The 26,281-nt window shown below is 46.9% G+C and overlaps 1 protein-coding gene across 1 annotated transcript in view; it reads left to right on the top strand.

Annotated features, from left to right (window-relative positions):
* Positions 1-26,281, top strand: part of GANC (glucosidase alpha, neutral C) — a 202,049-nt gene that overhangs the window by 115,561 nt on the left and 60,207 nt on the right. The window contains exons 11-13 of the mRNA XM_073577850.1: positions 13,190-13,343; positions 13,421-13,656; positions 20,806-20,932. Coding sequence (XP_073433951.1) covers positions 13,190-13,343; positions 13,421-13,656; positions 20,806-20,932 — 517 coding nt within the window. The remainder of the gene's footprint in view (positions 1-13,189; positions 13,344-13,420; positions 13,657-20,805; positions 20,933-26,281) is intronic.

The raw sequence follows: 26,281 nt of genomic DNA, 5'->3' as shown, positions 1-26,281 counted from the left end.
AGGCTTAGTTAGCTCTCCGGCTGTGCTGAGGCGTCTAGGATCATCGTAGGTACGCTCCACGGCTACTGCTAGTTGTGTGGACAGGATCAGGGGTCTGCATCCGCTTAGTTACCAACCTCTCTGGTTTTCTGTGGCTTAGCCTGTCCTGCTATCCTCCTCGGTGACCCATTCATAACAGAATCACCAGCCTAACTGTTAGGGTCGGCGGAACGCACCAGATATAAATAATGGAAGGCGCGTTCGCCGCCCGGGGTCCACCGTGCGGTAGATGACAAGACCGCTGCTGGACAATGGCAGATACGCTAGAAGTGCGATACAGCGCTCGGGTTAACGTCACCCGAGAGCCTGAGAGCGGACTCTGTTTACTCACAGAGACGCCAAAGTATGAACTAGACGTAAAGGCTGAACCTGTTAGCTGCACAGGTCAGCCGGCGTGTGGCGTCGCAGCCGCGAACACCAAAAGCTGCTACTACTGCAGCGCGGCCGTAACTGAAGCCGCTAAGCGACGATGCCGGAGGAGCCGGGCACCGACGGACGCTAGTGTAGGTGAGGAAGGCTCAGTGGCGTGTAGCCTGCCACAATCTGGAGCTGACTAACCCAACATACTGTCACCATTCGTAATATCCGAGGGAAGGGGTTTCATAATAAGTCAGACACCAGTCCATGCATCCATCACCATACACACACAGCATAATATGCTACACTAGCGCATGGCCGAGCCGCCATGCAGGCTTTTTATAGCCATGCGCTTCCGGGACCTTCCAGTACTATAGGAAGGACCAATCAGATCCGACATAGGACCTTCACATGTGACCCCTGCTCTCCACTGAGAGGACAAGTTGCGGGCATGCCCAGTCGCACGGCGCGAGGACTTAGCCTCTAGAGCAGTTCCCTGCAAAGCAGGTTGCGTTATCATTGCTGCACCAGAGGTGGCAGCAACATCCAGGCTCACAGAACGAGTCTGCGGGGAATGCCTGGTTCGCCGAGATTGCTGAGCAGGAGTCCGAGCGGTTGGAGGAGAATGGGAGACCGCAGGATGTCTGGCTCTGGATTCCCGCTGTGCAGTGCCAGGAATCCGACGCCTAACATCACCCCCCCTCCTAGGGCCCCCCCCCTCTGAGCCTCACTGCGCTCAAAGGCCGCGATCAGGAGCGGTGCGTGAATATTTTCCACCGGCTCCCAGGTCCGAGCCTCGGGCCCATGACCCTTCCAGTCCACCAAATAAAATTTTTTGCCACGGACAAACCTGCGCCCCACGATGGCGTTAACCTCAAACTCATCAGACGATAAGTCTGATGACCCGGCAGATGACTCAGAAAACCGGACCATGTGAACTGGTTTGAGGAGGGACACATGGAACACGTCCGAAATGGCCAAATGTGGAGGTAGAGCCAGGCGGTAGACCACCGAGCTAAGTCGCTCGAGGACCTTGAATGGTCCAATGTATCGCGGTGCGAACTTGGGAGACTCAACCCGCAGTTTAATGTTTCGGGTGGAGAGCCATACCATGTCGCCAGGGGAGAAGCTTGGCGCAGGCCGCCGATGCATGTCGGCGGACGCCCTCATCCTTTCTTTAGATGCCCGGATAGCATCCTGAGTGCAATCCCAAATGTCCCGGGCCTCCACTGCCCAGTCTGCCACCCTGGAGTCAGTGGAGGACACTGGCATCGGGACAGGGACACGTGGATGTTGGCCATAGTTTAGGAGAAAGGGCGTCTGACCAGTGGAATCAGCCACCGCATTGTTTAGGGCAAATTCTGCCCAAGGTAGCAAGGATGCCCAGTCATCCTGCCTGGCAGAGACAAAATGTCGTAAATAGGTGACCAAGGTCTGATTGGCTCTCTCGACCAAGCCATTCGTCTCGGGATGGTAAGCGGAGGATAGATTTAGCTCGATGCTGAGTAAACTGCAGAGCTCCCTCCAAAACCGAGACGCAAACTGGGGACCACGGTCACTCACGATTTTGTCCGGCATGCCATGTAGACGGAATACGTGTTTAATGAACAAGGTGGCCAGACCTCGAGCGGAAGGCAGGCGTGCGAGTGGCACCAGATGCACCATTTTGGAAAAATGGTCGGTGACCACCCAGATGACCGTACTGCCACCAGACTTGGGCAGGCCAACTATGAAGTCCATGCCAACCATCTCCCATGGTCTATCCGCCACTGGCAGGGGAAACAACAGCCCCGCCGGCCTCTGTCTAGAGGGTCTGTTCCGAGCACACGAAACACATGCCTGCACGTACTCCTTGACATCTCGAGCCATATGTGGCCACCAATATGACCTTGCCAGGAGTTCGGCGGTCCGTTTTTTACCAAAATGGCCACCCACTCTGGAGGCATGTGCCCAGGCGAGGACCTCCGGCCGTAGCTGAGGAGGCACCAAGGTCTTGCCCGGTGGTACCGACTCGAGCGCAACTGGAGCCACGGTCGTAAAACTCTCCGGCGGGAGAATTAACCGAGGTTCAGCTTCTCCTTCCTCCGCTGAGACCACAGAACGTGAGAGAGCATCCGCACGGACGTTCTTCTCTCCAGAGAGGTAGTGGAGGGTGAAGCGGAATCGTGAGAAGAAGAGCGACCACCTGGCCTGACGGGAATTCAGGCGTTGGGCCGTCTGTAGATAGACCAGGTTTTTATGGTCCGTATATACCAGAAAGGGAAACCGGGCTCCCTCCAGGAGATGTCTCCATTCAGAAAAAGCCAACTTCATGGCTAGCAGCTCCCTGTCGCCGATGGAGTAATTTTTCTCCGCCGGTGAGAAGGTCTTGGAATAGAAGAAGCAGGGGTGCTTCCGACCTTGAGCATCCTTTTGATAAAGGACTGCTCCTGCACCGACGGAAGAAGCGTCTACCTCAAGGATAAACGGCTTATCCACATCGGGACGATGTAATATGGGAGCGCCAGCAAAATGTGATTTTATAGCCGAGAAGGCCTTGGAGACATGTTCTGACCAAGCATTGGGGTTAGCTCCTTTCTTGGTGAGAGCAACCAAAGGAGCCACCAGTGTGGAAAAGTGTGGTATGAACTGGCGGTAGTAATTCACGAACCCCAAAAAGCGCTGCACCGCTTTGAGGGAATGGGGTTCCTGCCAGTCCATTACCGCTTGTAGTTTGGCCGGATCCATGGCCAGCCCCTGGGCCGAGATGATATAGCCCAGGAACGGCAAGGACTCCTGCTCAAACTGGCACTTCTCCAGCTTGGCAAATAACGAGTTCGCCCGCAGACGGTCAAAGACCCTGCAGACGTCTCTCCGGTGGGTGGTCAAATCTGGCGAAAAGATGAGTATGTCATCCAGATAGACCACCACCGAGGTAGAGAGCATGTCGCGGAAGACGTCGTTGACAAAATCTTGGAAGACAGCTGGGGCATTACAAAGGCCAAAGGGCATAACCAGGTATTCGTAATGGCCATCCCTGGTATTAAAAGCTGTCTTCCATTCGTCTCCTTCGCGAATGCGGATCAGGTTGTATGCACCCCGCAGATCTAGTTTAGTAAAGATCCGGGCCCCCCGCAACCTGTCAAATAACTCCGAGATCAACGGTAGGGGGTATTTGTTTTTAACCGTGATAGCATTGAGACCTCGGTAGTCGATGCAGGGGCGTAGCTCTCCGTTCTTCTTCTGTACGAAGAAGAACCCGGCACCAGCCGGTGACACCGATTTTCTGATGAAACCCCTAGCCAGGTTCTCCCGGATATACTGGGACATAGCCTCCGTCTCAGGGAGTGATAAAGGGTAAACACAGCCTCGAGGAGGCTCTGTGCCTGGCAGGAGATCAATCTGGCAATCATAGGAACGGTGCGGTGGGAGCGTCTCCGCAGACTTCTTAGAGAAGACGTCCGCGTAATGGTGGTAGGGTTTGGGGAGCGAGGAGAGATCCGCAGGCACTTCTGTGGAAGCCACCTGAACGCTGCCCCTCAGGCACCTTCCCTCACAGTCCTTGCCCCAGCCCAGTATCCTCCCTGAAGCCCAGTCAATATGCGGGGAGTGGCAACGAAGCCAGGGAACTCCGAGGAGCACCTGATCGATGCCATTGGGCATAATTAGCAGGGACAGAGTCTCCCGATGTGAGGGTGAAATAGAGAGTCCGAGTGGGGCTGTCTGATGGGTCACCTGAGATGGTAACGGTGCCCCATTTACCACCCTGATGGTCAGAGGTTGGGGGAGTATCACCAGAGGGATAGCGTGTCTCTGGGCAAAAGTCGAGGACATAAAGTTCCCCTCGGCCCCGGAATCCAGGGTGACCTCTGCCTCCCAGGAGGAGGACCCACTATCTAATGTACCCCGGAACACCGGTTTGGGTGAAAAGGGTCCCACCTTGGATTGACCACCACCTACGGCCACTGAACGTGGTCGTCTTTTCGGCCGCTGAGGGCATGTGCCAGCCGAGTGGCCCAACTGTCGGCACTGATAACAGCGCACAGAGGTTCGCATCGGACGCAACTTAGTGCCGGTGCGAGACACCTCCATAGGCTCAGAGGAGAGGTGCTCCTGTGCGGGAAATTTCAGCGGCTCAGTAAAGGTGGGAGCCAAATTAACCCTACGTTTGGATTGCGCTCGTTCCAACCCGCGCTCCGTGTAGCGGAGATCAATGCGGGTGGAAACGGCGATCAACTCCTCCAAACTGGTGGGAATCTCCCTAGTAGCTAGAGCATCTTTTACGTGCTCAGCCAGGCCTCTCCAAAACACCGGGACCAACACTTTGTCCGGCCACTCTAACTCGGAAGCCAGTGTCCGAAACTGGACAGCATGATGGCTAACCGAAAGTGACCCTTGTGTTAAAGATAACAGTTGGAGAGCCGTATCGTGGGTGACCCGTGGTCCCAAGAAGACTTGCTTCAGAGCCGCGAGGAACTGAGCAGCCCCCTGTACCACGGGATCACCACGTTCCCACAATGGCGTGGCCCACTGTAATGCCCGGCCAGACAACAGAGAGACAATAAATCCCACCTTAGCCCGCTCCGTAGGGAACCGTGCAGCCAGCAACTCCAGCTGGATGGAGCACTGACTAACGAATCCCCTACAGGAGGCACTATCACCCGAAAACTTATCGGGGAGCGGGAGGCGAGACATTGTCGGCAGGGGCAAAAGTGTGGGCGCTTGTGAGACAGCCTCAGCGACTGTCTGAGCAGCAGCTAGCGCAGCATTCGCAGCTGAGTTGGTGCTCTCAATAGCCGCCAACCTGCTCTCCAGCTGCCGAATGTAGCGCTGCAGCTGCTGCACGTCTGCCATTGCCAGCCAGACCCTGGCGCTAGTGTAATGTTAGGGTCGGCGGAACGCACCAGATATAAATAATGGAAGGCGCGTTCGCCGCCCGGGGTCCACCGTGCGGTAGATGACAAGACCGCTGCTGGACAATGGCAGATACGCTAGAAGTGCGATACAGCGCTCGGGTTAACGTCACCCGAGAGCCTGAGAGCGGACTCTGTTTAGTCACAGAGACGCCAAAGTATGAACTAGACGTAAAGGCTGAACCTGTTAGCTGCACAGGTCAGCCGGCGTGTGGCGTCGCAGCCGCGAACACCAAAAGCTGCTACTACTGCAGCGCGGCCGTAACTGAAGCCGCTAAGCGACGATGCCGGAGGAGCCGGGCACCGACGGACGCTAGTGTAGGTGAGGAAGGCTCAGTGGCGTGTAGCCTGCCACAATCTGGAGCTGACTAACCCAACATACTGTCACCATTCGTAATATCCGAGGGAAGGGGTTTCATAATAAGTCAGACACCAGTCCATGCATCCATCACCATACACACACAGCATAATATGCTACACTAGCGCATGGCCGAGCCGCCATGCAGGCTTTTTATAGCCATGCGCTTCCGGGACCTTCCAGTACTATAGGAAGGACCAATCAGATCCGACATAGGACCTTCACATGTGACCCCTGCTCTCCACTGAGAGGACAAGTTGCGGGCATGCCCAGTCGCACGGCGCGAGGACTTAGCCTCTAGAGCAGTTCCCTGCAAAGCAGGTTGCGTTATCATTGCTGCACCAGAGGTGGCAGCAACATCCAGGCTCACAGAACGAGTCTGTGGGGAATGCCTGTTTCGCCAAGATTGCTGAGCAGGAGGCCGAGCGGTTGGAGGAGAATGGGAGACCGCAGGATGTCTGGCTCTGGATTCCCGCTGTGCAGTGCCAGGAATCCGACGCCTAACACTAACTGTAGACTCTAGGGGTACTCTAAAGAAGGAAAGAATTAAAAAAAAAAAGTGTCAAGAATTTTTTTTTTTCATATATTTTTTCCTCTTTTTTTTTTCTGGGGCTGTAGGAGGATATTTTTTGTCTAAATGGAGACTAAGCAATTGTCTGACCGTGTTGAGCAGCTCGCTGCTGAAGTGCGGGGAATTTCTGCCTATCTCGCTCAATCATCTGCTATTGAACCAAAAATCCCTACTCCTGATGTGTTTTCTGGGGATCGGTCTAAATTTTTGAATTTTAAGAATAATTGTAAATTATTTTTTGCTTTGAAACCTAACTCATCGGGGAGCTCTGTGCAGCAGGCTAAAATTGTCGTCTCCCTGCTACGCGGCGATCCCCAGGATTGGGCCTTTTCTTTGACACCCGGACGCGTTTTTTCAAGCCTTGGAGTTGTTGTATGATGAACCTAATGCTATTGATCAAGCTGAGAAAACCTTATTGGCATTGAACCAGGGTCAGGATTCTGCAGAGTTATATTGTCAAAAATTCCAAAAAGTGGGCGGTTCTTACTAAGTGGAATGACGATGCCCTAGCAGCTGTCTTTCGGAAGGGTTTGGCATAAACCGTAAAAGATGTTATGGTGGAATTTTCTGTTCCCTCTGGTCTTGACGACTCTATGTCATTGGCCATTCAAATTGATTGGCGTTTACGTGAACGTGTGCCCTAAACGAGAAAAGCGTTTTGCTCACACATTTGCGGTGGGCAGTGTACAGCCTAAGTTCCTTTTGGTGATTACCTTGATCTGCTCATTGTCTACATTTTCCGCTAAGGCTTTTGTTGATTCAGGAGCAGCTTTGAATCTGATAGATTTGGACTTTGCTAAACGTTGTGGTTTTCCCATGATACCCCTGCGGACTCCTATCCCTTTGAGGGGTATTGATGCTACTCCCTTGGCAGAGAATAAACCCCAGTTTTGGACTCAGGTGATAATGCAGGTCGCCCCGGACCACCAAGAAAATTGTAAATTTTTTGGTGTTGCACAATTTGCATGATACTGTTGTTCTGGGTTTCCCTTGGTTGCAAACTCATAATCCTGTTTTAGATTGGAAATCTGTGTCTGTGGTGAGTTGGGGTTGTCAATGTGTTCTTAGTGACTCCTGTTTTCTCCACCTCTCCCCAGTCTTATGATGTTCCTGACTATTTGGCTGATTTTTCTGATGTATTCAGTGAGAGTAAGTCTGCATCTTTGCCTCCTCATAGGAGTTATGACTGTGCAATTGAGTTAATGGCCGGGTGTAAATTTCCCAAGGGTCGGCTTTTCAACTTATCGGTACCTGAACATGATGCTATGCGATCTTATATCAAGGAGTAGTTGAAGAAGGGTCATATTAGACCATCTCTTCACCTTTATGTGCTGGTTTTTTTGGTGGCCAAGAAAGATGGTTCATTAAGGCCATGTATTGACTATCGTTCCCTTAACAAAATCACTCTTAAATATCAGTACTCGTTACCCCTGATTTCTGATTTATTTTCCAGAGTTAAAAGTGCCTGTTGGTTTACCAAGCTTGACCTCAGGGGGGCATATTATCTTATTCGCTTCAAGCACAGGGATGAATGGAAGACGGTGTTTAATACTCCAGAGGGACATTTTGAGTACCTGGTGATGCCTTTTGGGCTCACTAATGCCCCTTCTGTCTTCCAGTTTTTTATGAACGATATTTTCCGGGACTTTGTGGATAAGTTTTTGATCATTTATCTGGATGATATTTTGATCTTTTCCAGTAATTGGGATTCTCATGTGGAACATGTCCAGACTGTGTACCTGATTTTGAGGGAAAATTCTCTGTAAAGGGATTGAAGTGCCTCTTTGGTGTACAGAGGATTTCATTTTTGGGATTCATTTTGTCCCCGTCGGCTATTGAAATGGCCCCGGACAAGATACAGGCCATTTATGATTGGGTTCAGCCCACTTCTTTGAAGGCTCTCCAGAAGTTTTTGGGTTTTGCCAATTTCTACCGTAAATTTGTAAGTAATTTTTCTGGTATTGTTAAACCACTGACTGATTTGACCAAAAAGGGCGCTGATGTGGTGAATTGGTCTCCAGAGGCAGTTTCGGCATTTCAGGAGCTTAAGCGGAGATTCACTTCTGCTCCGGTTCTACGGCAACCTGATGCCTCACTCCCATTTCAGGTGGAGGTAGATGCTTCTGAGATTGGTGCAGGAGCCGTTTTGTCCCAAAGAGATCCGGTGACTTCTAAGATGAATCCCTGCACCTTCTTTTCTCGAAAATTCTCCCCATCTGAACGTAACTATGACGTGGGGAATCGGGAATTGTTGGCCATGAAATGGGCATTTGAAGAGTGGAGACATTGGTTGGAGGGAGCTAGACATCAAATTGTCGTCTTCACCGACCACAAGAATTTGATGTATCTTGAATCAGCCAAACACTTGAATCCTAGACAGACTAGGTGGGCCATGCTTTTCACGCGTTTTAATTTTGTGGTCTCTTTTCTTCCGGGCAATAAGAATGTTAGGGCGGATTCCCTTTCTAGGAGTTTCTTTGCGGATTCTCTTGATGTGACCGAGCCTTCTACCATTCTAAATGAGAGTGTAGTTCTTTCCGCCATCTCAACCGATTTGAGACGTGCCCTGGAGGAATTTCAGGAGGACAAACCTGAATGTTGCCCTATGGGAAAATTGTATGTCCCTGACCTTTGGAGGAAAAGAGTAATGTCTGAAATTCATTGCTCCGCGTTGGCTGGTCATCCAGGTATTTTTGGTACCAGAGATTTGGTGAGTCGGTCTTTTTGGTGGCATGCCTTATCTCGTGATGTCAGGAATTTTGTGCAGTCCTGTGGGACTTGTTCTCGGTCCAAGCCCTGTTCTCGTTCTAGTGGGTTGTTGATGCCCCTGCCGGTGCCCAGGAGGCCATGGACTCTGATCTTCCTGTCTCTCAGAGAATGGCTGTTATCTGGGTGATCTGTGATAAATTTTCTAAAATGGTCCATCTTGTACCACTCCCAAAGTTGCCATCTTCTTCTGAGTTAGTGCCCTTGTTTTTACAACAGGTGGTTCGGTTGCACGGGATTCCTGAGAACATTGTTTCGGACAGAGGAGTCCAGTCTTTTTCCAGATTTTGGAGAGCTTTTTGTTCCAAACTGGGAATTCAGTTATCTTTCTCCTCTGCATTTCATCCTCAGACCAATGGGCAGACTGAGAGAACAAACCAGACTTTGGAATCCTATTTGAGATGTTTCATATCTGTTGATCAGGATGACTGGGTCTCATTTTTGTCTTTGGCCGAATTTGCGCTAAACAATAGGGCTACTTCTGCCACTTTGATGTCGCCCTTTTTCTGTAACTTTGGGTTTCATCCTCGATTTTCTTCAGGGCAGGTGGAATCTTCTGCCTGCCCAAGTGTGGATTCTGTGGTAGAGAGAATACAGCAGATTTGGCACCAAGTGGTGGATAAGTTGTCCCACTCTCAGGAAAAAGCTCAACGGTTTTCCAACCGGCATAGGACCATTGGTCCCCGGTTTAAAGTGAGTGACATGGTTTGGTTGTCTTCAAAGAATATTCCTATGAAGGTTGCGTCTCCAAAATTCAAGCCAAGATTCATTGGACCTTATAAGATTTTGGAAATCCTTAATCCCGTTTCTTTCCGTTTGGCTCTTCCAGTTACGTTTAAGATTCATAACGTGTTCCATAAATCCTTGTTGAAGAGGTTTGTAGAGCCAGTAGTTCCCATGGCGGCGCCTCCTGACCCTGTAAGTAGTGGAGCTGATCTGATTGACAGAGGCTTGCCACCTGATAATGAGGAAGACGATTGGAGATCTGGGGTTTCTGATTGGGATTTAAGACAGCGGCCTCCCTCTATCCCTGCTGTTGATTTTCTTCCTGTGCCTCCTGAGGTCTGATGTCTCCTGCTCTTTCCCTGCATGTTCAGCTAAGTGGTTCATTTGCTATTCTGTTTGCATTTCATCTGGTTTTGTTTATCTCTGCTTTGTGCGGGTCAGCTAGCTCCGTCTGGGGCTGTGCTGAATCACAGCCCATATGTTACTACATGTGCCAGTTTGTTTTGTCCCCTTTTATATTGGTCTCTTTTTGGTTTGCTTTCAGAATACTACAGAATGCTGATATAGTGGGGGGCGAAGTCGTGCGACTTCAGTGTTTTTGTGCATCAGACCTGTTGGACTTTTTGCAGGGTTTTTTGCGTGATTGCAGACAGTGTCTTTCCTTTACTGTCATGTCTAGTCAGTGTGGGCCCCATCGTTTGCTCAGTCTATTTTTCTGCCTGTGTTTGTGTTTTCATCTTTTCTCACTGACAATATGTTTGGGGCTATCTATTCCTTTGGGGTCTGCTCTGGGGCAGTTTCGATTCACCCTTTCTTGCTTTAGGCTTAGTTAGCTCTCTGGCTGTGCCGAGGCGTCTAGGATCATCGTAGGTATGCTCCACGGCTACTGCTAGTTATGTGGACAGGATCAGGGGTCTGCATCTGCTTAGTTACCAACCTCTCTGTTTTTCTGTGGCTTAGTCTGGCCTGCTATCCTCCTCGGTGACCCATTCATAACACATAAGGCCACATTCACACATTCAAAATTTAGTGAGTTTTTTACCCCAGTATTTGTAAGCCAAAACCAGGAGTGGAACGGTCAGAGGAAAAGCATAATAGAAACATTTACACCCCTTCTGCATTTATTACAAATACTGGGGTAAAAAAATTCACCAAATGCTGAATGTGTGCTTTTGGCCTTAGGATAGTTTTCAGCAGAGAAAATCGCCTTATCGTGGCTGCCAGGTACACATGAATTGGCCAATGTATGCATTGATCATTGTTAATTTTTCCTATTTTCTAGAGCAGTAATGCAATTCAAATTTCATATTTTTCATGTTCACATGCTGTAAGCGCTACAGAGTGCAACTTTATTTGTTAGTTACAAATATAAGAGTATTGCTGATCGTAGATGTTTGGTGGGACTGAACCTGTGTGGATGATTTGTTGTGGTTGTCCTTAAAGAACATTAAGTTGCAGGTTCTTTCTTGGGAACTAGGACCCAGGTTCATTCACCCCTATAAGTTAGTTGTTGTCATTAATCCATTAGCATTTTGCCTTGCTTTGCCACCAACTTTCAAGATCTTTACATAATGTGTTTCACCGATCACTTCTCAAAAAATATATTGCTTTCTCAGAACCATCTCCACCACCACCTTCCCCAGTCATTGTTAGTGGGAATCTCCAATTCCAGATAGCTAAGATTATCGCGTCTCGCTTTTTACACTGGTCTCTTAAATATTTGAAACATCGGAAGAGTTACTGTCACGACTCTGTTGCGAGGTTTCTCTGGACCAGGGGCTCCTTCCCTGTCCCTTACACCAGGGGCGCTCTAGCTCGCTCTTTTCCCTGGATTACTTCTGTAGTGCAATGATGAGTCAGTGATCCACAAAGTTCAAACACAAAACTCCTTTTATGTGTTTCTTCACAGCATTAAATGTCCAAAATTCACTCTAGTGAATATAATCTCAGTGCATAGTATTAGTGTCCATTTCACCGCACTACATACTACACAGCATCCTTCTGTTTACAGTCACTAAACACGCTGGACTTCCCCTTGACCAGTAGCCGTGGGTGACTGCATCGCCGTGTCAATGTCTCTAACAGCTTTCCACAGTACACAATATCCTTCAGATTACAGTCACTAAATACGCTGGCCTTCTCTTTGACCCGTAGCCGTTGGCGACTGCACCACCTTATCAATGTCTCTTACAGCCGTACACAGTCCTTGATATCTCTCAGTTTGCAGCTGTTACACATGCTAGTCCTCCTTCGGGCACAGGACAGTCTACATCTGGTTCACCTCTGGGCACAAGACCTCCACCTCCAAGACCAGTTACCGTGGACGGTAGCACCGCTGTGTACACTGTGGGTGCCAGGCGTATTGGCTCCACTCTGTCTTGTGTGCCTTCACACACACAAAGCTCTGCAGAACCTCTGCTGTTCACTGTCACCTACACCAAACTGAAACTGGCCCTGAGACACCCAAACCCTTTACTGCAGGGCTTTTAACAAAGAAACCTGTGACCTTCAGCCACATGGAAAACCCGAGCCTGGAATGAAACGGACTGCACGACTACCATCCTGCAGTCTGTTTCACAACACAACATCCCAGAGCAGGTTTCCCCTACATCTGTCTTGGACACTAGAATGTCCAAAATTAACACTTTTATTACTATATTTCTAGCCTGCATTGCAGCCACCACTACTCCCATGACTGCCATGCACTCCTATGGCCTTCTTACACCTGCGTGCACAACCTGGGGAGAACATACACTGACCCCCTACCTGTGACAAGGGTCACTGCTTCACCATTGCAATCACAGCTACACCTGTGACTACAATTCCCCCTCATGGCCTTACTACGCTTCCATGTGTATTCTGGGGAGAACAAACAGCGACCCCTATCTGTGACACCATTCACTGCCTCACAATTCTGATCGTGAAGTTGCTAGGGCCACGTACCTTGCCTTAGCTCCTTAACTATGTTTCACTCATTTGTTTGTGAGTATTTTGTATGATTGCGGTTTTCTTTTATCCCTGTATGTTTCCCCTCTGTGTCTTTACATTAAAGCAGGACTAGCGTTCCTGCTATCTTATTCACTAGTCAGGGTGATACTTAGGATAAGACAGGGAAAGAAACATGATCACCGCATAGGGTGAGAGAACCCATTTAGGGATGCCAGGGGAGCTTAGCGTGGAGCGGGACTAAATCAGGGGTGCTCTTGTTTTTTTTCCCCACTGACAGAGCTCCGTTTCACATCTGTCTTGTCGTGCGCCGTCTTGCTTCCATCAGAAGTGTGACAGGTATAGTGTTTACGTGCCCAGTACCCACTTTAATCTTTTTATTGCAGATGACAGAGAACGAAGCAATAGAAGTAAAAAATTGTGGATGTTTGCACATGTAGTAATAAAACACTGCAGATGGTTGTATATAACCCTTACTAGTTACTTGATACAGCATATATAGTTATATAATATGAAACATGTATTGATCTACAGCCTCCTATGTACTTGGCAACTCCAGATCTACAGAAGCAAAAAGCTGTACCCAAAAAAGACATCAGATGGATGTCAGAGAGCGGAGTCGTGGACTTTTTTTTGTTAAATGGACCTACTCCTTGTGACGTTTTTAAGCAATATTCTCAACTAACAGGCAAGTATTCATAAATTGTGAATTTTCTTACTGAAATGAGGTATATAGCCGTACAACAAAATTCTATGCCTTCACAGGTACCCAGATGTTTCCTCCTCTTTTCTCTCTGGGTTATCACCAGTGTCGATGGAACTATGAGGATGAGGCAGATGTTGAAGCCGTAGATTCAGGATTTGATGATAACGATATCCCTTATGATGTTATATGGTTAGATATTGAACACACAGATGGAAAGCGATACTTTACATGGGATCCAGAAACATTTCCTAACCCTGTTAAGATGCAAGAGAGACTTCAGGAGAAAAGACGCAAGGTAAGCATCCACGGAAGTATTACAGATTGACGTTGAAGAATTGTGGGCAACAGTGTGTACTGTCTATGGTCCACTAGGCTTTTATACTAAAAGTAATTTACATTTAACAAATAATGTACAAATAACCAACAGAGCTACTCTTACAGGAGACAATAAGTCCCCTTGCTGGTTAAAGTATTGTGACAAAGTCACTGGTAAAGTAATGGAGGGGAGATATGTGTCACTGTGCTTAATGGCGGCAGTGATGTGAAACGAGAGTATTTTCCTCCAGCACACTACGTGTTGTGAGGGTTAAGTTAAAGTTTCGTATATGGGCTAGTTTTATGTGGGCATCCATAGCGTGGGTAGGAGGGTTCCCACCTTATCTCCACATGCACCCCCATGTACTGACAGAACCTGTGTGATGTCATAATCATGTGGTCAGTCACATGATGGATAGGAATCACATGGTCCCAGGGTTTAACTGGCGGGCTTTGCAAGACAGCAGTGTGCAGTGTACCTGCAGAGGAAACACTTCAGGAAAGTGTTTGTGCCAGTATGGCATGCTATGGACCTGTACCGTGGACACTATACACGTGAGCAGGCTGAACCCTGCTAGGAAAAGCACTGTTTTCTTCCTTTCTATTTTGTTTTGCCCAGAGGGCTGTGATTATTTTCCTTTGCTTGGTTTATGCTGCCTCAATAAACCAAGCACGTTCTTAAAGGAACAGTGTTCCGTTTATACCTCTGTGTCCACCTGAGTGAGATGCTCTACCACAGTATTGATAGTAATAATCAAAAATAATAGCAGCAAGGATGGATATTATTAGAAGAAACCCTAACTTTTAATATGTTTCATGTAAAAAGGAACAAATCCACTCTAACCACAAGTGCTAGACAAACAAAATACAAAAAATACAATAGGACCCATTGAAGGCGCAAAACGGTCTATATGTGTAGAAGGAAGAGCCCCCGCCGAGTGTCCGGGCCGGAAACAAGGGGACCGTCATCTAGGTTCCTAGGGGGTCTGTTTCCGGGGAGCAGAGTTAGGAGATGGACCGCTGAGACTGACAGGACGGTTGGGGGAGGAGCCTATATAAATGGGGCGGAGGACGCCAGTCAGAATGAGTCAGCAGAACGGGAGAGAAGGAGCAGGAGACCGTGGGAGCGCCAGGGAGCCAGAACCACGAGCAGTAACCAGAGAGGAGGACAGCGACAGGAGGGAGTCTCACGGTGGACTGCAGGGAGACGGCGCTGAGCCGACCGACAGAAGACCATCGCTTCACTCCATCCCGCGGCCGTCGCCGCCTCACTCCAGCTCGCGGCTGCGGCCACCCGCGGCCGTTGCCGCCTCGCTCCTGCTTGCGGCTGCGGCCTGCCCGCAGCCGCTACTGCTCCACTCCCGACTGCGGCTTGTCCATTGCCGCCCGCAGCACCACTGCCCTGCTCCAGTCCGTGGCAAGGGCCGGGCCGTCGCCCGCCACAGGCCCCCTAGTGCATCCGCTGGCTACGCCGGTGGCCTACCAACCGCCACTCAGCACCGCCGCTGCCCGCCCCGGTTCGGGGGCTGCGGCCTCAACTCTCCCACTTCCGGGCGGTACTCCGCTGCCTCTGCTGGGGGACACTCCGCCAAAGAACTCTTCTAGGGCCTGTTGTGCCCCTGCCTCGCCTGGGCACCGGAACACCCGAAGACTACGTCAGATCCTCAGCAGCTGGGCCCAGCGGCTGTGACGCCGAAGCACCATCGTCCAGGACGCCAAGGGACGTCAAGACGGATAAGTGACACAAAATAACTAAGGACCCGTAGTCGGCCATACCGCGGCCCTATAGTGACCGGCCGTTGCCAGAGTAGTCGTGTTCTCATTACCAGTGTTCGCTTGTATTGGGTCTATTGGGTCCCTGCGAGGACTATTTCTGTTATTTTGTTTGGTTGCTTAGGATAGCCCTACCGGCATCAGTCTATAAAAGTTACTACCTAAAGTTCAATCCGTCTCGCCACTGCATACCTGCCATTACCACATATGTACCACACAAGACTCTCCTGCTTCCATATTTTAATGTGAACCAATAAAAGGAACTTTCTTAACGGGTCAGTGAGTGCCAACCCTTTTTCTTCTTATAGGCTCAGTGCCTGAATTGTTTCTTTCTTTGGTGGACACCCAAGATCCCAAGGGCCAGGTATTGCCAGCTTTCCCTCCACTGACTTAAACTCTGGCTACAGGTGCAACAGCAGTCCTGGTCTTTCATCCTCATTCCCGTTTATATATGAGATTCCTGATGGCTGAATGCTTTATCCTATCCTGGCCAAAGCCTGTCTTTAGGATAGTTTTAGATTGTCTAATGTGCATGCATTTTAGCCCTCACTTTATGGCCACAGTACCTTGACATCTTGTAAGTCTGCTCACTTGGCCTTAGACTACAACAGAACCCAAAATACAGACGTTAAAGGGGTTGCCTACTGTTATGTCAGTCACTGCTCATTCCCCATATTTAGCCCAATAAAATAAAAACAACTATACTCACCTCTGCTGCCTGTGCCTTCTGACTTAATGAGTGCCTTTTCTTCTCCTTTTTTTCATAATCCTTAATATAATAAAGAAAATTGTACTCTTTGATGTGCGTTCTCATGCTGACTTGTATTTAACACCAATATATTTATATTAATGCAATGTTCATACTGTTGGGATTTTGTTCATCACTCTACCATGTGATGATGGCTCATAAATTCATTTTAGTGCAGGGCATGTTTTGAGAATATGTGAATTTGTGTATATATATATGCAAATTGCCTCTTCAGAAAGAAAGAGGACTTTTACTCTACAGCGCCACCTATTGGTAGTAGCGATCCTACAAGTCACAATCAACCCTTTAACGAGTCTTGTAGTATGACTTAGGATACAAGCCAAATCAGAATCTCAATTTGCAGACACGGTGTTTCGAGCTGTTGGCTCTCGTCAGTGCAAAGTATGAGATCTGATCTTACTGTATATATATGCATAACTTTTTCTTTATAATTTTTTCTCATTTCTTCTTTTTTGACATATTTGATTAACTTTCTTCACTCAATTGATTTTGGGTTTCCATGCACTCATTTTTACACCTATGGGTGACTATGTGAAGGTCAGATATCCATTCTTATGGGTATATCTGCATCACTTTTGCACTTGCGTTTAGGTCATTTCGGCTTTCTCCAAGCTCATGATTGGCAAAATAAGGTTACAGATTCATTCTCTCTTTTTTTCTATGTGCACAATTGCTTCTCCTCTGCGTCTATGTCAACATGATGTGTGTTTTTGCATTAGTTTCTGAAAGAGGTCAAACAGGTCTTTCTTGTGTGTCTACGCATGGAATATCTAGAATATTAATATATTTTTATACGATCTATGCTAACTTTATGAGGGCATTAATTGGTTTATTTCTCCTTTTCTGTGGGGCACCCACTGTGGGCAGCTGTTGATCCAGCAGCAGTGTGGTGTCATTACCTAGTGTATGGAAACATCACTCGTGCCCAGAATTACCTATATTCTCTTTTTTTTTTAATGCATGCGCGTTTTTCCTTTTAATGAATTTTGGATATTAATTTTTTGTGAATAAAATGTCTGCGCGATCTCTATTCTAAGAAGTTGTTGCATGTGCAGCAGGCATTTGCATAAGACTTTATTGATGTGCCTTGGTGCACACAAGATGGTGACATTATGCCAAGATCTGTATTCAAGGAATTGATGCATGCGCAGTAAGATGTTGTTTGTGTTATTATTGAAAAAGGTTTAATAGGCCCTTTCTTTGCGCTCGCGCATATAATATATAATATTTAATATATTTCTATAAGATCTATGCGTGCAACATTTCTCCTTCTAAAAAATTCGCCCATTTACTTTCATATGAATAAAATGGTTGCGTGATCTGTATCTGAGGAGACGACGCATGCTCAGTAGGCATTTGTACAAGACTTTATTGTTGCACCTTTGTATACACAAGATGACGGCACCATGTTAAGATCTGTGTCTGACGAACCGTTGCATGCGCAGTAAGCATTTTTACTAAACTTTATTGCTGCACGCTCTTTGTACACAAGATGGCCACGGCCAGTCTCCTCCATGTGCATCAGCGTGTGCCTTGAACGCTGACTCTCACCTCCTCCTCACAGGTGAGCCATGCACTAATTATTTAGAAAAAGTATATATGGATTCAGAACGCCAACACATTATGCTATTTTCTCCCTGAGGAAGCCACCCCTTGTGTGGCGATATGCGTGGGATCTCATCCCGCACATTGGTTCTCCTCATTTTTGTGGCGCTGCTGGCTTTCTTTGCATCCTGGGACACACCATTGCCCTGGATCTTACTCAGTTTATCTGAGTGTTTTTATACACACATTAAGTCTCACCATCTCCTGGATATTTTTAATTCCAATGTGGCCTTCATATCTGACTCAGTGAACAGGCCCCTCTTAGAGGGTTAACCACTGTCTCATTCTTATCAATTAGGAATTTTTCTAATTATTTTCAACCACAAATGCTGTTGGACCCTTTTGGTACTGTATATCTACCATCATTTGTGTCATACTTCATCTCTCTGCACATGCATCCTTTGCACATATGAGACTTATATAAGTTTTGGTGGTGTATCTATATTTATTTTCAGGAATAAATTCTTCAAGCCAGTCATTTCTATTTATGTAGCGCCTCTTTTGGGAACCTTGTGTGGTTTGCCATAACCTTTATATTAAGGTGTGGCATTTAGTTTGAGCCTCTTTGCATATAGATGCAATTTTAATTGTTTTTATCTTGTATGTGTTTTGTTCTGTCATTTATATATTTATTTTTTGTGAATAATAAAAATTTCAATTTTGTATAATACATGCAGTATATATATATTTTTTGTGTAATTGAGGTGTACCCTCTTCATGGGTTTGATCTCTTTCTTGTTCTATTGTATGTCTTTTTGCATACCCTGGTGAAACCTATTGCCTTTACACATACAGTCATATGTAAAAGTTTGGGCACCCCTATTAATGTTAACCTTTTTTCTTTATAACAATTTTGGTTTTTGCAACAGCTATTTCAGTTTCATATATCTAATAACTGATGGACTCAGTTATATTTCTGGATTCAAATGAGGTTTATTGTACTAACAGAAAATGTGCAATCTGCATTTAAACAAAATTTGACCGTTTGACCGGTGCAAAAGTATGGGCACCCTTATCATTTTCTTGATTTGAACACTCCTAACTACTTTTTACTGACTTCCTGAAGCGCTAAATTGGTTTTGTAACCTCATTGAGCTTTGAACTTCATAGCCAGGTGTATCAAATCATGAGAAAAGGTATTTCAAGTGGCCACTTGCAAGTAGTTCTCCTATTTGATTCTCCTATGAAGAGTGGCATCATGGGCTCCTCAAAACAACTCTCAAATGATCTGAAAACAAAGATTATTCAACATAGCTTTTCAGGGGAAGGATACAAAAAGTTGTCTCAGAGATTTAACCTGTCAGTTTCCACTGTGAGGAACATAGTAAGGAAATGGAAGAACACAGGTACAGTTCTTGTTAAGCCCAGAAGTGGCAGGCCAAGAAAAATATCAGAAAGGCAGAGAAGAAGAATGGTGAGAACAGTCAAGGACAATCCACAGACCACCTACAAAGACCTGCAGCATCATCTTGCTGCAGATGGTGTCACTGTGCATCGGTCAACAATACAGCGCACTTTGCACAAGGAGAAGCTGTATGGGAGAGTGATGCGAAGGAAGCCGTTTCTGCAAGCACGCCACAAACAGAGTCGCCTGAGGTATGCAAAAGCACATTTGGACAAGCCAGTTACAATTTGGAAGAAGGTCCTGTGGACTGATGAAACAAAGATTGAGTTGTTTGGTCATACAAAAAGGCGTTATGCATGCGCTGTATTGTTGACCGATGCACAGTGACACCATCTGCAGCAAGATGATGCTGCAGGTCTTTGGAGGTGGTCTGTGGATTGTCCTTGACTGTTCTCACCATTCTTCTTCTCTGCCTTTCTGATATTTTTCTTGGCCTGCCACTTCTGGGCTTAACAAGAACTGTACCTGTGTTCTTCCATTTCCTTACTATGTTCCTCACAGTGGAAACTGACAGGTTAAATCTCTGAGACAACTTTTTGTATCCTTCCCCTGAAAAGCTATGTTGAATAATCTTTGTTTTCAGATCATTTGAGAGTTGTTTTGAGGAGCCCATGATGCCACTCTTCATAGGAGATTCAAATAGGAGAACTACTTGCAAGTGGCGACCTTAAATACCTTTTCTCATGATTTGATACACCTGGCTATGAAGTTCAAAGCTCAATGAGGTTACAAAACCAATTTAGTGCTTCAGGAAGTCAGTAAAAAGTAGTTAGGAGTGTTCAAATCAAGAAAATGATAAGGGTGCCCATACTTTTGCACTGGTCAAATTTTGTTTAAATGCAGATTGCACATTTTCTGTTAGTACAATAAACCTCATTTGAATCCAGAAATATAACTGAGTCCATCAGTTATTAGATATATGAAACTGAAATAGCTGTTGCAAAAACCAAAATTGTTATAAAGAAAAAAGGTTAACATTAATAGGGGTGCCCAAACTTTTACATATGACTGTATATACATTCTGTTAGTTGTGCCCTCCATTTACCTTACATACACCTCCGCTGCCAGCGCTGTTCCAACAGTGTCGGCATTCGCGTTCCCAAAGTTCACATGAGGTTATTATGTCACATGAGCTCTGCACCCAATCATCACTGGCATAATTGTCCCTGCCTTCGGACATGTGCATAATCAAGATTTTGTGAGTGCTGCGGCTTGCCGCTCACCTCCTCTTGATTAGTAAAAGGTCTGAAGGCAGGGACAATGACTCTGGTCTCACGTGTCATAACAACCTCATGTGAACATCGGGAACACGAGTATCAACACTGCTGAAACAGCTCCGGCACAGGAGGTGAGAATAATTGTTTTTATTTTATAGGCTCAAACATGGGGAATGAAAAAAGGGTTGTCCTAGTAGTGGACAACTCTTTAAAAATATGGCCACATTAAAGCTGTGTAAACCAGGCTTAGTGCCTTAGTGATATTTTCTATTCAAACATAGTTTTGATCCTTGGTTTTGCTTTGGTTGCAATTACCTATGTTATATATTTATCCTAATTACATATTCTTTTCTATCACAGCTGGTAGTTATATCTGATCCTCACATAAAAGTTGATCCAAAGTATCCCATATACACAGAAGCCAAAGAAAAGAGTTATTTTGTAAAGAACGTAACTGGAGAGGACTTTGAAGGCAACTGCTGGCCAGGTGCGAAATCTGCGTAATCGAGCGTTCAAGCAATAATTAATAATGTGGCAATGCAAGTATTCAGAAAATGTAAAGTCCCAATCAGAAAATAATTTTTTTATTACTTTTTTCCCTATTTATCTATCCATCCCTATTTTATGTTTAATTAACTCTAAGGTGTACTTACTTGTACCCATTTTGCTATAAACTCTGGCTGACAGAGATGCAGGTAATTGTTGAGGTCGTAGGTTTTGCTTGTGTCCACTCAGTTGCCCCTCAAATTGCAAATTACAAACTCCAAACCAGCTTGGTGCTAAGAGCACTGGATGTCACAGACACTGTGGGAAGACTAAGTGCAACAAGAATGGTAGGAAGCCCAAACGCTAGGGATAGAGGGAATGGAGACCCAGATCTAATAGCATCCTGCCTCCCCTACCGTCCCTATATTGGTTGCATACCAGTCTCTGAGCAGGAACCTAAGTCCTGTATATCCCTAGAGCTAGGCCGTGAATAGGTAAGGGAGGAAATGAGCACTGGTCAGTCCCCACTGAACACTAAAGAGAAGGGAGACAGCCAAGGAGAAGCAACTTAACTTGAGCAGACTCCAGAGAGAGAACACCAAACGTCCTCCAACAGCATCAGAGAGGAAGTAAGTCGACTGCTATAACTCTAAGCCTTCATAAGGAAAAAATGTGAATATCACCAGAGACTCCCTAAAGCAGACTGAGAGTCTATAAACACCCAGGTCCAGGAGTGTCAATTAGAGAGGTAGTGAGGTTGCCACTGGGTCCAAAAGTCAGAAGGATTAAGGCATCTGCAATGCCGAACACAGAGAACTTCTGCAGCCAGATACAGAGCAACTGTTTGCAGCATCTAACACACTCATGACACTGGAGTATAGTCTTTTCAGCATAACTTTAGGTTGGTTTTAAACAGCCATATTTGTTATCACTTTATTATCCTTAAGAATCACAATAAAAGGAATGCTCACAGCAGTAAGGTGTCACAATAAAAGGAATGCTCACAGCGGTATGGTGTCAGTATATATAAGTACTGATAAGTATCATATAACACCAGATGACAACCCTCTCCCGTCCTGTGCAAACTGGACTGTTATTATTATTATTATTATTATACATTTTTATTGCGCCATTTATTCCATGGCGTTTTACATGTGAAAAGGGGCAAATATGGACAAGTACAACAAACATGAGCAATACAAGACACACATAAGTACAGGAGGAGAGAGGACCCTGCCCACAAGGGCTCACAGTCTACAGGACTGTTAGCCACAGTCTGTTGTCGCTAAAAACGACAGTCGAAATGTCACAGAAGAAGCAACCAAGAGAGAAAGAGCCGACCATAACGTCAAATGTGAATAATCAGATAATATTTATTACTGGTAATAAAGTACAGGAACAACAAGGGAACACCCAATCAATGTTACATACAAAATATATTAAAAACAAGGATGCACATTCAGAATGTACATAATCTGGCCAAAAAAGAAAAAAGTCTTAATATAAGGTCAAGGGTATCGTGCCAATCACAGTATACATTTTCCTCAAATAAAGTGCACATACATTTACTTTATATTAAATAAAAGACCTATTGATAAAGTGCTTAGTGCAAAATGTGTAGGGGAAATCAATATTACTGGAATCATAAAACATGTCAAAAATAGTGAAAAAAATCTGCTGGCATACAACAATCAACTAAATCAATAGAGAAGAGACAGGAGACCAAAGTATAAGTATATAATTATCCGTCCAAATATGGAAAAATGGTAGTACTTACTCAAATGCTGTGGATCTCTCTCTTTGACCTGAATGGTGTCCTCCCCAACGCGCATTTCGGCATGTTGCCTTCATCAGGGGGATGCACACTTTTGAAGGGCATCATAATAGTGGCAGACATAATGAATGTGGTTCAGTTTCAAAGGGGCCCAGTCACAGTACATATGTCACTTTGTGTGACTGCAGATTTATGAATCCCCCCAGCGCACGGACTGTGGGGATTCTGCAGTCTCCAACCCAGGACTGTAGGGTATGTAGGAGTTATACATACTCCTGACCAGTGGCCATGGCATTGTAATGAGCTGAGGCCACCCTGACTAGACACTCAGCTGGCCAGTGGGTGCGCCTTAGTAGAGGGCATGGCCTCGCTCCATACAAGTGTATGGGGAGCGAGGCCATGCCCACTGGCCAGGAGTATGTATAACTCATACATACCCTCCAGTCCTGGGTCTGAAACCAGCGAATCCCCGCAGTTCACAGTGCGTGCATTGGGGGATTCATGACTCTTTGTGACTGCAGACTTATTGTTTTGGACCAGACAACCTCTTTAACTTATCATGGTGCAAATGCTTTTTATTCTGTATATGATTTAATATAAGCTTAAAAGGGTTGTCCGGGCTTTTCACATAATCTCAGTATATATCTGGGCTGCAGAATTATGACAATGAGGCTAAGTGCACACGTACCGGAACTCTTGCGGAAATTACCGCGAGAATTCCGGAATTCCAGTCCGCGGGAAAATCGCATTTTAAATTCCCGCGATTTTCCCGCGGAAAAACTAGCATTTTGCAAGCGTATTTAGCTTGCAAAATGCTAGCGTTTTCCAAGCGATCTGTAGCATCGCTTGGAGAACTGATTGACAGGTTGGTCACACTCGTCAAACATAGTGTTTGACGAGTGTGACCAACTTTTTACTACTGAGGCTGCCTATGCGGCATTAATAGTAAAAGATAGAATGTAAAAAAAAATAAAAAATGGTGTTATTCTTACCTTCCGACGTCCCGCGCAGGCGTTCCCAGTAATCCTTTGCGAAAATGCCCGCGATGACGTCCGTTCTCGCGATGTCTCGCGGTAATTCGCGATGACGTCGTGCGAATGACCGCGAGACTTCGCGATCCCGCGAGAACGGACGCCATCGTGGGCATTTTCGCAAAGGACTACTGGGAACGAGAGTGTGAAGAGAAGCGGGAAGACTGCGCGAGACGTCAGAGGGTGAGAATAACAATATTTTTATTTTTAAATTCTATTTTTTACAGGGATATGGTACCCAAAGTCCAGAGGACAGTCTCCTCTCCTCCGGACCGTGGGTACCATCCGCAAATGTTCTGCTTACTTTCCGCATGGTGTGCACAGCCACATGCGGGAAGTAAGCGGAACAATGCATTCCTATGGGTGCGGGATCGCCGCGATTCTGCAAATTAATGAGCATGCTGCGGTTTTTACCGCGAAGCGATTTGGCCGTGGTAAAAACCGCAGCATTAGCACAGCATTGCGGAATCCCATAGGAATGCGTGGGATGCTTATTTTTCGCGGCAAAATCGCGCGGTTAAAACCGCTGCGGAAACGCGAAAATAACGCCACGTGTGAACTCAGCCTTAGTAATTTACTTTCTGTCACTAGTTTGCACGGTTTTCTAGATATTCTGAACAGAACGTCCAAGGGGGGGGTGTTATTGTGGCCTTTGAGCGCAGTGAGGCTCAGGGGGGGGGGCCCTAGGAGGGGGGGTAATGTTAGGCGTCAGATTCCTGAGATTGCACAACAGGAATCCAGAGTCGTACATCCAGCAGTCTCCCATTCCCCTCTGACCGCTCAGGGACCTGCTCAGCAATCCCGACAATCCAGGCATCTTGCTCAGACTCGCTCTGTTAGCCTGGATGTTGCTGCCACCTCTGGTGCAGCAATGGTAGCGTAAACTGCTCTGCAGGGAACCGCTACAGAGGATAAGTCCTCTCGCCGTGCTACTGGGCATGCCCACAAGATGACCTCTCAGTGGAGAGCAGGGGTCACATGCTCAGGTCCTGTGTCGGATCTGATTGGTCCTTCCAAGTGTACTGGAAGGTCCCGGAAGCGCATGGCTAAAAAAGCCCGCATGGCGGCTCGGCCTTGCGCTAGTGTAGACTATTATGCTGTTTGTGTAAGGTGATGGATGCATGTGTCTGGTAACTGACTTATTTGAAACCCCCTTCCCTCTGATAATACGAATGGTGACAGAGTGTTGGTGATAGTCAGCTCCAGTTAGTGGCAAGCTATGCGCCACGGTGCTTCCCGCACTGTACACTAGCGTCCGACGGTGTCCGGCTTTCCAGCGCCGTCGTCTAGCGGCTATAGATACCGCCGCGCTGCAGTAGCAGCATTTATTGGCGTTCGCGGCTGCGACGCCACACGCCAGCTGGTCCTGTGGAGTTAACAGGCCCAGCGCTCATTTCTAATTTGTATTAGGGCAACTCTGTGGCTTAACAGAGTCCGCCTTCTCTCCTCGGGTGTCGTTAACCCGAGTGCAGCACTTTGCCAGTTAGCGAGTCTGCCATTGTCCAGCAGCGGTCTTGTCACCTACCGCATGGTGGACCCCGGGCGGCGAACGCACCTCCTATTATTTATATTTGGTGCGTTCTGCCGTCCCTAACAGTTATGGCATTGAAATGAGAACTAGTCGTAACCTCCTACTCTACTCCAAACATGCCCTCTAAAGCAACAACCCCGCCCTCCATGGCTACAGGCCCTCCCCGTCCACATGAAACAGCCCTCATCACACAGTAACGAATTCTTCCCCTCCAGCAGCCTCACTGCAGAGAGCAGAGAGCTGCTCCTCCCCCAGACACACACTGAACAGTGATCTATGGAAAGTGAATCTAGTGAGGAAGGAAAATCGTCCTGTATTCTGGGCCACTCCATGATTACAATACATAACTCATTATCAGTAATTCCTTCCCTCACTGTCCCAGGCTGCTGGCAGCAGTGAGAAAAGACTGTGTGATGGCCAGTGATGGGGGTCTGTAGCTTCTAATCTGCTCAGGGGATGGCAGTCACTGATGTAATCTGTTGTGTGACAAAGCCTCTGCTGTGTGAATGAGACAGCTCTGTGTCATTGATCTCTTCACACAGCAGCAGATTTGGTGCAGTGTATGTGTGAGCACTGTGTCTCTAATGACACAAATGCTGATGGGAACAGCCTGTCCAATCAGCAGCTGTAACAGTGTGAAGTGTTGGGGGGTGTATGTATGTATGTATTGTGCTGCTTTCACAAATACAGGATTACTGCTGTGTTCTTTCCAATGCTGGAATGATGATAAAGATGAGTGCTGGTGCAGTTTACTGCCAGCCAATGAGTGGGCAGTGGGTGGTGCTGGTCACTGGAGCTTTCTGGGAGTTTGGTGGAGCTTCGCACATACACTGCACCAAATCTGTTGCTGTGTGAAGACACCAGTGACACAGAGCTGTCTCATTCACACAGCAGAGGCTTTGTCACACAACAGATTACATCAGTGACTGGCATCCCCTGTGCAGATTAGAAGCTGCAGACCCCCATCACTGGCCATCACACAGTCTGTTCTTACTGCTGCCAGCAGCCTGGGAC

The sequence above is a fragment of the Dendrobates tinctorius genome, unplaced genomic scaffold (assembly GCF_039654945.1).
Source record: "Dendrobates tinctorius isolate UK_male_01 unplaced genomic scaffold, ASM3965494v1 ptg000057l, whole genome shotgun sequence".
NCBI classification, from domain to species: domain Eukaryota; kingdom Metazoa; phylum Chordata; class Amphibia; order Anura; family Dendrobatidae; genus Dendrobates; species Dendrobates tinctorius.
The sequence above is the reverse complement of the archived record's forward strand: the minus strand, read 5'-3'. Positions and strand labels throughout refer to the sequence as shown.